Source organism: Larus michahellis, chromosome 1 (assembly GCF_964199755.1).
Source record: "Larus michahellis chromosome 1, bLarMic1.1, whole genome shotgun sequence".
NCBI classification, from domain to species: Eukaryota; Metazoa; Chordata; class Aves; order Charadriiformes; family Laridae; genus Larus; species Larus michahellis.
In genome coordinates this window covers 8,914,342-8,929,982 of record NC_133896.1, presented here as the reverse complement: position 1 = coordinate 8,929,982, position 15,641 = coordinate 8,914,342, and the positions used below count along the sequence as shown (strand labels likewise).

At 41.1% G+C, this 15,641-nt stretch overlaps 1 protein-coding gene across 1 annotated transcript in view; it reads right to left on the bottom strand.

Annotated features, from left to right (window-relative positions):
- Positions 1–743: 743 nt before the first annotated feature.
- ELAPOR2 (endosome-lysosome associated apoptosis and autophagy regulator family member 2) overlaps positions 744–15,641 on the bottom strand; it is a 109,086-nt gene continuing 94,188 nt past the window's right edge. The window contains exons 17-22 of the mRNA XM_074573344.1: positions 12,646–12,742; positions 11,364–11,465; positions 8,344–8,470; positions 7,391–7,569; positions 6,231–6,396; positions 744–2,852 (exon numbers count right to left, since the gene is read on the bottom strand). Of these exons, the coding sequence (XP_074429445.1) occupies positions 2,793–2,852; positions 6,231–6,396; positions 7,391–7,569; positions 8,344–8,470; positions 11,364–11,465; positions 12,646–12,742 (731 nt within the window). The 3' untranslated portion in view covers positions 744–2,792. The remainder of the gene's footprint in view (positions 2,853–6,230; positions 6,397–7,390; positions 7,570–8,343; positions 8,471–11,363; positions 11,466–12,645; positions 12,743–15,641) is intronic.

The window sequence follows — 15,641 nt, the reverse complement described above, 5'->3', positions numbered from 1 at the left end:
AATAACAGTTTCTGATGTGATTCCATGTGGGAAAAAGGGGGAGGTTGCTGTAAGTATATTTTGGCAGAGTACTAGAAGAGGTCACAGACAGCTGATTTCTTAATGAAGTGTTAAAGGCTTCCAAAATTTGCCTCTTATTGGAAAATGGAAACTGCCCTTCTCTACTATATCTTTAACAGAAAGAAAAGAATAGCAGAAGTCAGCTAAAATATGCCAGTTTTAACTTGCTGAATTGTTGGAAAATTACATTTTCTTATCTTAAGGTAAATAAAGTCTACAGTATTGGTTTGTATCCCACTAAGTTAGCACTGTACCAGATACGCTATTAGATTGTCTGGAAGGATTTTCAACAATATCATAACAAACCATTTGGAAGCAGAGCTGACAAGGGTCGTAGCAAAGTCAGTCAGAGCTGACAAAAAATTTCCACTCTGTACTTTATTTGGAAAATAAAAGGGAAAGAGAAAGGAAGCAAACAAACTCGCTGCGGTATGAAGTCAAAATAAATATAGTTCATAAAAATTAAGGCATTTTGGAGATAAGGGTCCAGCGATGACACAAGAAATTATGTTCTGGAGAATGAGCTGTAATTATGGCTTGGAAAACATATGGAGAGAGAAGGGAAAAAAATAAAGGAGATGTAGACAGATGCAGTTTGATGGCAGTGAAAAGCTCTATCCACCACCGCAGACCTGCAATGTCCAGGAAAGGCTGCAGTTCCACCACACATCTCAAGTCCAAAATTTCAAATATATTTTCACTTTATTTTATGAATGCCCATCAGATATATATCTTTGATGCTACAGCACACTAGTTGAATAAAAATCAACAACATAAAAACCCTCTTCATAAAAGATCCAAGAAGTGAAATCCCAAAGCCATAACCATTTACTCCGTGAGCATATCATCTTTGACAACCATATATAAATGACATCATGACGACAAATACAATGTACAATAATAAGTGTGCAATGGTACAAAATATACAAAAAGGAATGTGTATTTAATATACATTCAACAATACCCCATAAAAATCTTTGTTGGGAAAGTGAAGTGCCTTTTCAAGAACAACAAAAAATGTACACCACTTCAGTTAAGATGCCTGAAGTATCTCCCATCAAAAGAGTAAAGCTTGTGTTCTTTGACTGGAGATATAAAATAACTGAGCTGAATTTTTCCTAACAAAAACAAAACAAAAACAAAACAATAAAATCTAAACTTCATAAAATTTTTTTCCACATCTATAGTATAATAAAATATTTAGAGTGCAGAAAACTCAGTTTAATTTAAATTTTAGTTAAAAGTGGGCCCTCTTTTACTGATAGATCTACTCAATCATATAAAATCAAAAATCTGTATTCCTTATAGTAAAAAGACGATTTCTGCCCATGTGTCTTTTCTGGTTTTGATGCATTCAGCAATTCACATAATTTTGCTATAATGAAAATATGACTCTGACCAGAGGTCAATACAAGAATCATTCCTCATTTTCTCCTGGCTCTATACAAATCTTGCATAATTTTACTCAAATATTTTTTGCCTAAGGTTCAGATTCCTTTGAGTTCAAACTCAATGGGAATTTCAGGAAATTATTACAGTGGATATTATGAAGATCACATGCTTATAATGTGGCTGATTTTATGAAAAAGTCCACCCAGGCTCCAGTTTTTAAGACACCATTTTGTGCCCTTCTTCCAAGACAGGTACTTGCACTGACAGCAGAAAGCATTTAGGTGCTGAGCTGCACAAGTACATAACCCATGCTCAGCTCTGCCGGGCATCTGTCCTCGTTCCTTGCGTGGGTCCAGGAATGAGGGTGGCTGAACATTTCTAATAAGCCTCCCAACTGCCAAAGCTCACCCCCGATTTCCAGAAGTAGAGATTCTTGCTTTACCTCCGTAGTTCAGGCTTTGTTGGTTTGCAACCCAGGGAAAGGTGACATATTGGCAGCCCAAGGGAGGGTCCTGAAACTGTCAACGACCTCCCTTGAAAGGACAAGATTCCAGAGAGGGACAAGATGCCACAGAGAGGGACAAGTGCAACTTGCACTTTAGATATCACTTTCCTTCTCATTATAGAGTTTGAGCCTGCTACTCCCTATAAACTCATGGACCCAGACCTACAATTCATACAAAAGCAGTTAACACACTTAAATTTAATAGCACCAGGTTTTACCCCAACCATGATGGCCATGACTTAGGCATCAGAATGGGTTCAACTTGCAGGTGCAACACCACACCTCTTGCATTAGGCCAACGCAGACCACCCAACTCTTCAAAGTATTAAAATCAAAAATACTTTCCAAAGCTCAAGACTCACCTGATGTTCATTCCCAGTACCATTTACAATTTTGATTTTAAGAGACACTCACAGTTATGCTACTAAAGGACAATACGCAACCTCTGTGGGAGGTTTCAGGCCTCTCTGAAAATCAATTCTTACGAGTAGAAGGAGTGACAGGAAATGAAAGGTACCTATAAATCATATGGCATGCTTAAGCAATGCCCAGGTGAATGCAAAAAATTCATGTTATTTGCAGTATGTATATCTCTTCCTGAGTTGAATTTCATTCCCAGTATGGAATCCAAGCATCTGCTTTCTTTTTTTGGCAAGGTACTCAATCACATGGTAAGGCAATCCAATTTTCTAGTTTGCTTCCTGTCTTCTTTCCTCCTAAATGGCCAAGCATTTCTCACCAAGATCACCACTACAATGTGTGCCAGAATATGTTTAAAATATGGTCCTGTAAAAATAGAAATTAGGTTTGTTTCTTTGAAGGCAGCATTAATTCTTCATATATTCTGGGATCTTGAAGATTTCAGCTGAACAGATTCAAAATTATCTTCTTTTTCCTGCAATGGAAAAGACAGGTTCCCATCAACTGGGTTTCCTCAAGTTCACTCCAACGGTTACTAATGTCACTTCTCTTAATATCTCCAGAGCAGCCTTTGCCAAAGACCTCACTTTATTTCTACCACAGTCATTAAGTGCACAGTTTGACCCTTTATTATTTTAGAACGCTACTAATTCTGTAAAAAATTTGGAAAATCAATAAAATTTTGCCAGTTATATTGTCCGTGGCACAGGGTACAGGGAAAATTTGCATTTCGTACTCACAGTATAGGAGAAGTATTCAGAGTTGGGGAATTGCAAGGTAATCATATTTATGGTTATTATTACTTATGAATGTGTTTCCTACAATAAATAAAAGGTTCAGACCAAAATCTGTGAATGTGAACGCCATTGCCTCACTCCTGGATTCCCATCCCAACTCGTCCTCTGGGAGACCCACAGAGCAAAAAGGCTCTGCAAATCCTCTGCCATCTTAAAAACCAGGGCTGGGCTAGAGGGTTGAGTTTTCTTTCTGTTGTTATTTGCTGGGCGCCAGCTGGGGCCCTCTGGCATCAGGGCGAGAAGCACGGACGTACGCATTACTGCGTGTGCCAACAACCCAACGGTCCCTGCAGAAGCAATGAATGAGGGAGCCCTCATAAAAATACTCACTAGAAAATGCTAGTTCTGGCTTCGTGTATCTACCTTTTATACTTGTTGATATACACAGTTTGGAAACTATGTTAAACTAACCTCATGATCTGACCTTTACAGCTGTCTCCCTCAGAGATCAGGACAGCCTAGTGCAGATGTGAGAAAGAGCAGGGGGGGAAATTGTCCCACGCCAGCCTACTGCAGAGTATATATTTCTTGTTCTGAAGGACCTGGTATTGTTATGCTGGAGACAACAGATGGAACGAGAACAGCCTCCAATCTGAAGCAGTTTCATAATTCTTTAACTTCTATATTCTCATTAAAAATAACTGTCACTTCTTTCTATACTTACAGACCTAGCCCTGAATTCCTTGGGTACTCAAAACCACTAATAGCTTCATGAGATGTTTTGCTTCACAGAAGCACCATTGCCTGAAGCTTGAACATATAGTTAGGATACTTCAGATTTTTCTTTATCTCTCGGTTTACATTTCTCCTCTTTTTCTCCCGTTTTCCTCTATATATTTTTTTTCCCGTTTTTTACATGCATATGCAGCAGGAGATGAATTTCCTCATCTTTTGCATAAATGAAAACTAATGCCTATAACATTTGTTTTGGAGAAATATACATTAAATTCCGGTTATCTGCAGGGACACAGGACACAGATTTCAGTAAGCTAATGAGGTACTGGAAGCTGAGTTTGCCAGCTATGATTATCTAGCAGGAAAAAGGGAATCAGCTTAGAAATGTCTGACAGGCTTGTTTAATAAGGAGAGAATACTCAGTGAACCTGCTACAATAGATATAGGAACTTTAAAAAACTCTGAATACTAAGGTACTAAAGCTTACTTTAAAGAAAGATAAAAAACCAAACACTTCTCCCACACTCTCGTCTCTATACTTCTAATCAGGAAGGAGCCAGTGGTTGGTACCGCAAATAGAGGCAGCAAAGCTTTTATACTTATCAGGCGTTCAGCAAAACACGACCCTCCCCAGCAGCACTGGTCATTACGCTCAGGCACACCCGCCGAGCCATTTCACGGACAAAAAACAGCCATCAGTATTTCAGAGTCAGTCCCTATGAGACTCAAAATAGAATCAACTTGCATTTTTGCAATTCCGCCACAAAAATTGATGTGATTTCACTTCATTTACATTTTCAATATTCCCAATATTGAATTAAGAATTAATATTGAATTTCTGCCCCTTTCCACAAGGAACAGTATTGATTTTGCAAGACAAATAGACAGGCTGGGGTCAAGGGGAAGTTCCGCATATTAGCTGTGTAATGGTAACTTCTCCTTGGAGGGAGGTCTGGGGAGCAGGTAAGTGTGGAAAGAGGACAGAAGTCCAATAAAAAAAAAGGAAAATAACAAAGAGAAGAAAAATTAAGGGAAAAGAAAGGAGGCACACAGATTTTAATTACATTGCACTCAATCACAGAAGGGAAAAAAAGGAATACAAGAAAAAAATCTCAAAATTCAACATTCTGAACGACTATTTTGACAACAAAATGAGAAAGTGACTTTTTAAAATAATTTTTTATTATGGTCCTATTTTGAAACAACCCACTTCAGCAAAACTGTTTGAAAGGGAAAATGTCATCCACCTTTATCGTGATCATAATAGATGCCCCAGCTGGACCCCCTTAAAGACAACACTACGCTTCCCATAGACTTCAAGGCACTTGGAATAAAGAGCAAAGTGCTTGCAGGATCTACCATGATGGTCCTCTGTTGTTCCTCTCAGAAATGTTGAAAGCACACCAAAGACCTTTGTGCTATGAAATCAGACATGCAAAACCCCACATCACACGTGCTGCAGAAAAATTGCTTTTTCCTGTTGCTTCCCACTGAAATGGAGGAGGTTGCTGTATTGGGTATCAGGCTGTGGCTGATGCCTCCTCTTCAACTGAGTCCTACAGTACTCAAAATTATGGTTCTCGAGTCAGCCATGAAGCCAGCCCAGGGTAGCTGCAAGGAGCTGGCTGGTGGCTCTCTTCCCAGTGTTAATTTTCTGTATGTATAATCACAGAATCACAGAATCACAGAATGGTAGGGAGTGGAAGGGACCTCTGGAGATCATCTAGTCCAACCCCCTGCCAGAGCAGGGTCACCTAGAGCAGGTTGCACAGGAACGCATCCAGGCAGGGTTTGAATGTCTCCAGAGAAGGAGACTCTACCACCTCTCTGGGCAGCCTGTGCCAGGGCTCTGCCACCCTCAGGGTAAAGAAGTTCCTCCTCATGTTTAGGTGGAACTTTCTATGCTCAAGTTTGCACCCATTACCTCTTGTCCTGTCCCCAGACACCACTGAAAAGAGCCCGGCCCCATCCTCCTGACACCCACCCTTTAAGTGTTTTTAAGTGTTGATAAGATCCCCCCGCAGTTGTCTTTTTTCCAGACTGAAAAGACCCTAGTTTTTTCCGCCTCAGCAATGGAGGTATCTGGTAGGAACCCGGGAAGAGAGGTTCCCCCCACCATTAACTGCTTTTTAGGTATCACCCACACAATAAGGAATGCGACTGAAATCCCTCTGCAGAAGACGAAGCGTTTACTCAATACCTGCAACATTTCCTATCATTATCCAGACTGTGGATTTCAGCGGATTGACTATGGACTGGGTGATGTGTGCGTGGGAGGCTGCACAAAGCACTGTGCAAATTAGCATCACAGCCTCATCACGTCCAGTAATAAATAAAGGTAATAATTATTTTTAGTATTAATAGCAGTAATTACTACTCACCTTTGTCGCCAAGGACTTGAGCTTCCCCAGCAGTGACTGCTTATTTGAATATACTATTTCTTCTTCATTATCTTCTCCTTCCATTATAGCACAGCTGTCAGCAGCTGGCAGCTCGCACTCTTTTGAGTTCGCTGTCATCACTAATTTGGAATATTTATACTCCAGCCTGAAAATATAAAGCCAGACAGGCATAGATTTTTTTTATAAATGTCCCATATTCAAGGTATTTGTAATTTAGATTATCTGCAGTCCTTCCACATAGTTACCTCTGAGGTATTTACTGGAAATTAGATATTTTTCAATCATTAAAAACATGTTACCAGAACAGTATTAACAATACACCAAGCTCCTGCTCTCCAGATTAGACCTCTATCCTTATAAAAGAGCCATGTTTTCCCAAAAGACCACAAGTAGGGCAGGAGATTCCCTGCATGAAGAAGTGTGACCTGCGTGCTGGTTGGGGCAACAGCAGGTCTGACTTCAGTCCGTTATCAGAATCTGCATCACACCCTTGTCCAAAGAGGCTATGGGGGAGGGATGTGTAACAGTGTGTGGCAGGAGGCAGCAAGAGGTGGGGACCGTGATACTGGAGTCTGCATTTGGTGAAGATGGATGTGCTATGGGGCGATGAAATCCCACAGAGGTGGAATCACGTTTTGAAAGTTTATGGCATGAGATTTGGGAAGCAGAGGACAATGAGGATAGGGAACAGCCAGTATGTTTAGTCTGAGAAGAGATTTTTGGGTGTGCACCAGACATGGACCTGCCAAAAGAGACCTAAGCGATATATGGTCAAGAACCTTATTTTAACCCAACTGAAAGGGACTAATCAGACTGAAGAGATATACTTTTGGTATTCAGACCTTTAGAAAGCTGTGTTACTCAGGACCTAAGGTCAACTTCAAACTCTTTGGCATTAAAAAGTCAGTTCCTGTTGGGAAATTATTCCATAACAAATTACTGTGGATTTTCTATGCTTTCCTCACTAGCATTTTTGATAGCCACTGTTGACAGAAGAAACCTCGGCTTGGTGGATTAACAGACTAATCCAAGATGGTATTTCTCATCAACATTGTCATAACATCAGATCCATGAAATGTCTTTCTGTTCACTACATCAAGGTTTTAGCTTACTTTTATACGGAACACAATTTTACTTACTTCTGGTTCTTCTTCCAAAAATAGCAGGTCAAAGCTACGAGCAGAACGGCTGTGAAAGCACCAACACCAGCTCCAACTTTTAGCCAAAAATCCACTGTTTCACAAGCGCTGGTCCTTTTTTCTGGCAAGGGAACCCCTTTAATGCAATGCTTTGGCTCATTCCATACATATAAGGTTTCCTTTCAAATGGGAAACAAAAAAGACCAAAAAGTGAGCTGTTTATAGGAAAAGAGAGAACTATTTAGAGTTGAAGAAAACAAGTTGTTTTGAGGTAGAACGGCTAGAAAAGGTTCTTTTCAATGAAAGCAAACCAAAACATGTAATTTCAAGTTTTCGGACTCTAGGTGGAGTCATATTATCTACTCAGTTGGCCCCTTGATTATGCCTGCAGGTTCAGACATGGTAAAAGGCTTTCCTCTTCCATATTGCTCTTCACCAGGCACAACATGGTGAATGTGTTGTGCTTGCATTGGAGCTGTTGATCAACAGGACAGTCACAAATCTGTGAAAGGACTTCCTAATATTTGGCTAGAGAAGGCAGCAGCAAAAAAATTGCAAGAAAGGATGGATGAATTTCTGAACTGAAATTCTGAATCCTGTCCTAGCCTGTCCCCGATGTTTATGAGTGTTAAAGGATTTAAGTCCTTTGGGCGCTCCATCCTTCACAAATAACTTTCCGGCATGTATGAATGCATCCAAAGTTCATGTCCTTACCCACACATCTGGTCAGCACAAGCCAGCTCTCCTCCAGGAACCATGCTGTCATTGGCACAAATATCCCTGAGTCTCAACACAGCACCTTGCCAATGAGACTTGGACCCAGCCAGCTCAGAGCCTGGACTGAGATTTCACAACTCTACCTGCACTTGTATCTGAATTTGCACACCAAATTTCAACAGAGTCCAAGTTATACCCAAATGAACCCATCTGACTTGGAGACATGGGTCCTGTACCTGAAATCCTTTTTTGCAGGCTCCCTCGATCTCATGGTAGTCTTGCTCCGTGCAGAGAGGGCAAGCTTCTGCACTTTCCCATACAAAATAGAAAGTGCATCCATCGCAGGTGCCTGCAGGGCAAGAACTAGGAAGAGAGCAAAGCTTAGTTATCAGTTATGAAGCGCTCTGGGATTTGCATCCTCAATCCACATTCTGCTGCTGAAAATTGGTAATGGGAAGTACAACAAATGGGTAGACATCCCTCAAGTCAGCAGATGGTAAAAATCTAGGGGGAAGAATTTTTCCCAGTTTGTAAAATGCTTTCTCAAGTGAAAACAGATGTTAGGCTGTCAAAGGTCTACAATAACAGTTCAGTTCCTGGCAGTGAGTGCTACTCACTCACCTACAATGGAGAAGAGAGGAGAGGAGAGGAGAGGAGAGGAGAGGAGAGGAGAGGAGAGGAGAGGAGAGGAGAGGAGAGGAGAGGAGAGGAGAGGAGAGGAGAGGAGAGGAGAGGAGAGGAGAGGAGAGGAGAGGCGGGAAGGGAAGGAAGGGAAGGGAAGGGAAGGGAAGGGAAGGGAAGGGAAGGGAAGGGAAGGGAAGGGAAGGGAAGGGAAGGGAAGGGAAGGGAAGGGAAGGGAAGGGAAGGGAGCGGAGTCTTGGAGACCAGCAGAACTACTCCAGCATTTCACTGACACGAGCTAGCTCAGCATGCACCTCTATTGCTGTTCTGCACTGGGTGACTGTTCCACATGAATGCTGCTATCTGGTTCCTGCTGCTGTTCTAATGATGTCTGAGTGATTTCGTCCGTATGGAATGGATTTGTCCTGTCATGGTTAATTACTAGAAGGATGTTCACCAGTTAATGAAGAGATAACAGCTTCTCTTGGTCTAAGAAAGACGAATGACCCTATTTTGTATTCAGCCTGCAGAAGAAAGTTGTACTGGCAATGGCAGGACATTCACGCAGCTTTTTTTACTGGCAATTACATCACGTCTAACAGCAGCAGTGGCCAAAAGTCCATGCAAGGAGCTAGGTCATGTAAATGTGAAATATATCCATACAGAAAAATGCATTTGAAAATTTTTTCCTATATCATCTGGAAATCTGTTATCCTGATTCAGACTGGAGATGAGAAGGCTCCGGGGAGACCTTAGAGCCCCTTCCAGTCCCTAAAAGGGCTCCAGGAAAGCTGGGGGGCACTCTTGATCAGGGAGTGGAGCGATGGGACGAGGGGGAACAGTTTTAAACTGAAAGAGAGTAGATTTAGATTAAATATTAGGAAGAAATTCTTTACTGTGAGGGTGGTGAGACACTGGAACAGGTTGCCCAGAGAAGCTGTGGCTGCCCCATCCCTGGAGGTGTTCAAGGCCAGGCTGGATGGGGCTTTGAGCAGCCTGGTCTAGTGGGAGGTGTCCCTGCCCATGGCAGGGGGGTTGGAACTCGATGATCTTTAGGTCCCTTCTAACCCAAACCTTTCTATGATCTATGATCTATGATCTGAAGGACTGAAAAATTCACAGCCCCAAAAGCCCATTCTGGCTTACCCTGATTTGAGACAACTGACAACTGTTCTCTCTGGATTATGGAACATTTTTTCAATGTACATGGCAAAAGCATTGACAGACCATTCTCCTCAGCCTCTTTCATCTTATATTGTAACTTCATGTGATACTAAACACCACGTCTGGAGGATCAAGGAGTTACATGCAGTATTATTTGACATGTATCAGATATCTCACTGTTTGAAAATAGCTGTCTGACTGCTGAGCTAATCAAAGGGGGCTAGGAAGGGAGAAGTCAACAAGAACTGAGATAAGGTACATTATGTCAGCTGTGTGCCATTTCTACCCATGCTCACACTTTTACAAGCAAGGTAAGGTTACTCCTCCCTCACTACAGGTGAGTTACCACAGCTCACCTCCCGTTTAATCTATAACACTAGAAGGACATCTGGAGGATTCTCACGCGGCAGCTGACAGATAATGGCTTGTTGCCCAGCATAATCTGTAGTGTGTCAGGTCCCTAGGAAACTGGGGTAAGCATCTCCAAACGTGTTCAAACACCAATCACTCCTCCATCCTGTGAAGTAGATGCCTCTTTGCCTTCATTCAGGTGAGCATGGTTCACCCATCCCAAGAGGGACAGGGATCAAAGAGGATCCCACACTTCTCGCGCTGTTAGCTTTTGAGAAGAGGACTTAACTTTTGGGAAGGAGGATGAATGAGAGGGCTATCAGCAGTTTTATAGTAACGTCCAGACAGACTAAGACAGTGAAAGGGGAGGGTTATCAGAATTGAGGAGAACTGAAGAATCACAGGGTGATGCTAAAGAGTAATAGAATTAATTCTTTTACTGTTTTCTCTGCAACTTTTGATGTGCAGGCATAAACAGGGCTTTGGAAGAAAGAAGCTTTTGGAGTCACTTGAATCAGAGTGAAGGGAACAAAAAGTCAGGTAAATTAAACACCACTGGTAGAAGGGGTCCAGGATACAAACTGGAGTGATGAGAGATGTAAATAAATATATATAGAACTTGAACTAGACAGGGTCAGGGCTAACAAAAGCATTGTGATAGCAGACTTCACAGTTCCTAGGACAGGTTGCTCTTTTTCAAAAAAAAATCACTTTGTCTGCAGCTACTGCTGTAGATCAAAGAAGAAAAACTTCCTTACAAAACCCCAACAAGGCAGTTCTTATCAGGAGACCAAAGATCAAAATAAGGAACTGAAATAGAGAAGTGGAGACAAGAAACATCAAAATATCACTACATTTTGTTTGGGCTTTAAGCTTGGAACAACCTGCCCAAGCTCTAGCCTCTCTCACCACACAGCCTAAATACAGAGCAGTTGGTCTGCTGGGAGGTGATGGACACACCATCCTTTACCGGGGAGAAATGAGTGAGACCTCCTGGGTGGCTGATGAGGGAGACAGCACTTCTCTTTGCTGTTAAGTATACAATTACTAACGAGTTTTGTGAAGATCACCTGAGGAGAAAAGGCTTCTTGGCACTTCTAGGATATGAATACTTAAATACCTGGGCACAGAAAGCTCTCCTTGGTCTGGTTTGTTGGGGTTGCATCTCATTGTCACAACAGTTGCACGGCCATTTTCACAGGAGGTCGTCACTGTTGAAGACCTAACGTCAAACAAAAAGAGAAATAGAATACATTTCCACTACAGTAAATAAGTGTTGCTGTTTCATAGGTCTCTGTCCATTTACACAACTACAGTACTAAAGAAATACCCTTTACCACAGCATTTTTGCCTTTGTCAGCTGGAAGGAAAAAAAAAGGAGCAACAGAAGCAGGGTAGGTTTCGTCACTTCATTTAAATGTCAAAGTGTTTTGAGATGTCACTCATGGAACCGCTCTGTTTTTCTAGCTAGTTTGAATTCTCCCGAGTCAAGAAATAAACCTGCCCTACAAAACAGAATAGAACGGTTAGAAAGGAGAGTCGCAGGTGCTGTGGTTGGCGTGTTACTCTGCTGGAGAGTTTATGATGACTCCTTGCCTAGTAATCTGAGAACCACACTGTCCCAAAATAGCACAAGGCAAAAGGTATTCAAAAAATGGACTTTATTCCAACATGACAGACATAGTACACACAAAGTAGGGTCACTGTTGTGGGGTTCAATTTGCAGAATCAGACACGTAATTTAAGTATTTACATATGCATAAAGTGTTGATATCCAAAGTGCTATAGCTAGTTAAGATCTATCGCTAAAGCCAACACAATCTAGAGAGCAAATCAGTAGAACAAATACAGGTATGTGCCTTAAGATAAGCTGAATAGCCCCACAGGCTTCAGAGTCCAAGCTTAGAATATCAGCATGCGGAAATCTTAATAGAGGTGATCTTTCAGCTAATTCCTGCCCAAGCTGAGGTATTCTTTTTACGGAGGAAAGTGAAGAATAGGAAAAGCACACTAGTAACTGGGCAGGTTGGAAAAATTATTTTTAACTTTGATTGGTTCGTTTTTGTAACATCGAAGTAAATGCAAATGAATGTGAAAGAAAATATGCAGCGGGAAGTGGACATATCAAAGCCATATATGAGAAATTATGGAAAAGAACATGACACTGGAAGTGGCACCTGGATGAATCAAAGCTCTGGTACCACTCTCTATATCAAGTGTTATTTAGATTTGAGTAAACAGCGTTTGCTGATTTCAAAAGTTGCTCTTCAACATGCCAGTCAATATCAGCCAGATACTGATTAAAGTGATAAAGACTAAAGGTGGATTAAAGATCACAGTTTTAGTTTCCTTTAAACAAACGAAGAAATTTGATGTACCAATAAACAGTATTTTGTACTTACTTGTAAAAGAAATGCACGTCAGGTATTTTGCTTGGAGAGGGAGGAAACATATCTGTCTCGATGCTGATATTTTCCAGCGTTGTTTCAACAGTAGCTCCTAAAATTTGAGAAGAAAAAAAAAAAGGAACAGGCTAAGAATGGATTTCTGAGGGGTTCACATATAACGTTTTCTCAGTCTGAAAGGTACGGGTCTCACTTAATAGCATTTAATGACATTATACACTTTATTCTATTCTAACTAAACTTTGCAGATTTGTATGTTCCTCATAGAGTCTGATTTCCTCACACAGACATAACAAAAAAAATAATAATAAAACAACACCAGTGTAAATAAGTTTTACTCTTTTGTATTAATTTAAAGCAACCATGGTATATTACAGAATCATAAAGTAATTGAGTTTGGGAAAGGACTGCTGAAGACATTTGACCCAATCAACTGCTCAAAGCATATGCCTTCAACGTATAACCCTAACACATCACAAACAGGTTACACCCTGCGCAATCTGCACTGCTGTGGAAGAGACACTGAAAGATCCAATGACAAGACTCAGAAGGATTATGGAGTCTCAAGCAAGCCTTGATGGCACATTTGGGAATAAATGACAGGCTGGTGGGTGGAACAATACAGGTTACACAGATCTGCATGGATTTGAAGAAGAGATGAAAAAGAGGAAGATTCAAGTAACTGACGTTCTTAGAGATTCTTCCAACCCATGAAGCAAAGAAGACAGAAAATATTGGTGCTGCCCTGGAACACTTCCGAAGAAGAGCGAGCTGTACAAATGAGGCAGGCTGCATCCTTCTAGTGAGGTGAAATATTGCTCAAACAACAAGAACAAGAGGTAGCAGCAGGCAACTGGTGAGAAGATGGGAAAGACTGTAGAAAAGAAGTTTTCCACTTGTTCTTGCAACAGTGCAGACAGCCTAGCTGAACTCTTAGGACTTTGACTGGACTTTGACTTCACTGGCATTACATTTGGGAGGACGATTCGCACAGCTGGAAAAATCCAGGTCTGGTTATAACCCTTTTAGGTAAACGTAGTAGATAACAAAGATGACAGCTTGCACTAGACACCACTGCCTGGTGTAGGACAAGTCAGAGCCTGGGACTGTGAATGCACATGGATTGATGTGCTCAGGAGGGCGTGCAGGTGAGGGATGGCTACAGAGCACCACATCAGCAGACAGACCAAAATGAGCGGTGCTGCAGCAACCATTACAGGCTACCCAGAGAGGTGGTGGAGTCTCCGTCCCTGGAGACATTCAAAACCTGCCTGGACGTGTTCCTGTGCAACCTGCTCTGGGTGACCCTGCTCTGGCAGGGGGTTGGACTAGATGATCTCCAGAGGTCCCTTCCAACCCCGACCATTCTGTGATTCTGTGAACCATCAGGAGCATGTGCAGAAAGATGTCAGGTTATTGTGGAGGGGCCTTCATTCAGAGAACATATGCTGATGTCAGCAAGGGTGATAATTTCCTCTCATCAAAGACATTGCATCAAACACAGGATAACTTAAATTTGTATTGCAACAAAATGGACAGAATTAGTTTCTCACTAGACTGGCAGAATATAGCTCCTAGGGACCCTACTATATTCAACAGCGGCAATTAAAGAATATTCCCATCCAATATGCAGTACTGTAGAGATGGCATCTCAAAGTGCAATTCCTCAAAAATAAGAACACTAGAAGCAAAATCAAGTGTGAAAAAACATATTTCATTCTTCAGAGGATATTAATTATATGGCTAAAAAGCCACAACGACTCTCTCAAGAATGACAGTAGCTTTGACTAAGAGTTCACCTTGGATCAGAACAGCAGTAAAAGAGCAATTAAAATAAAAAAAAACATTGTAACAAGCTTAATGGAGAAGGAATAGAGAATCAAATAAAATCAAAACTTATGAGTTACAGAAAAATGATAACGTATGCTAAAGACTTCAGGGAAAAGCCTGTGTTTGGCAGCACTAGAAAAATTATACATTTGGAGCTTTTTTAGAAATAATAGAAATAAAAGTACATCTTATGGATAGGAAAGGCAAACCTCAACCATTTTAAAATGTAACAACTGGGATAAAGAAAAGGCAGCAGAAGAGCTTGATGTCTTTTCTCTGTATTAGGAAAAAATAAGGACTATTGCCTCGCTTTCCAAGACAATGACTGAACACCTCATTCCTTTAGTGGCAGGAGAGGATATTGGCACCTACTTGGCATGCATGCTTATAAACTAGCAAAACCATAACTAAGAGTGACCTTTAGTAGAGCTTTTAACGATGGCAAAATGTCAAAAGACTGATGGAGAGGGGAAATGGTGAGCAACTTACAATGTGGCTAACGCGATGAGGCAAAATAACAGGAATGGGAAGCGGAAGATGGGTTTCATTTAAGGACAGATATATAATGAGTGGCAGCCAACGTGAATTTATGGAGAACAGCTCTTGTTGAACAAATCTGATTTCATTCTTTGAGCATTGATGAATTTGGTTGCTACAGAAAATTATATAAATTTATCAAGTACTTCACTAATTACCACATGAGACTCTAATTAAAAAGTTATCAGTGTAGTATCAATTAAGTGCACACTCTGGATTAAAAATTATTTAACTAACTAATTATAAAATTATCAGGCCACGGGAAATTGTGATGAAATGTGGTATGTCTCCAGGCTTCTCTAAGCATTGATATTGGAGTCCCAAAACGCAAGATTATCATCAGGGATCTGCAAGTTAAGTGTATAATCACTGTTGGTAAAGTGTGTAGATGAGACAACAATTAAGAGGAACAGAAATGAAATGCAGAGCAACTTGGTTCACTTGATAAGCTGGTCCCAATCACACTAAACATATCTTAGTACAGACAAGTGCAGCAAGGGATTAAGGGCAGTCCTAAGGAAGAGAGATTTTCCCTTGGAAAGTGTAACTCTGAAAAAAGATCCAGACTGGATATCAGACCCAAGAAGCCATCATGAAATCCCATGAGTCTGGAGAAAAAAGCACTC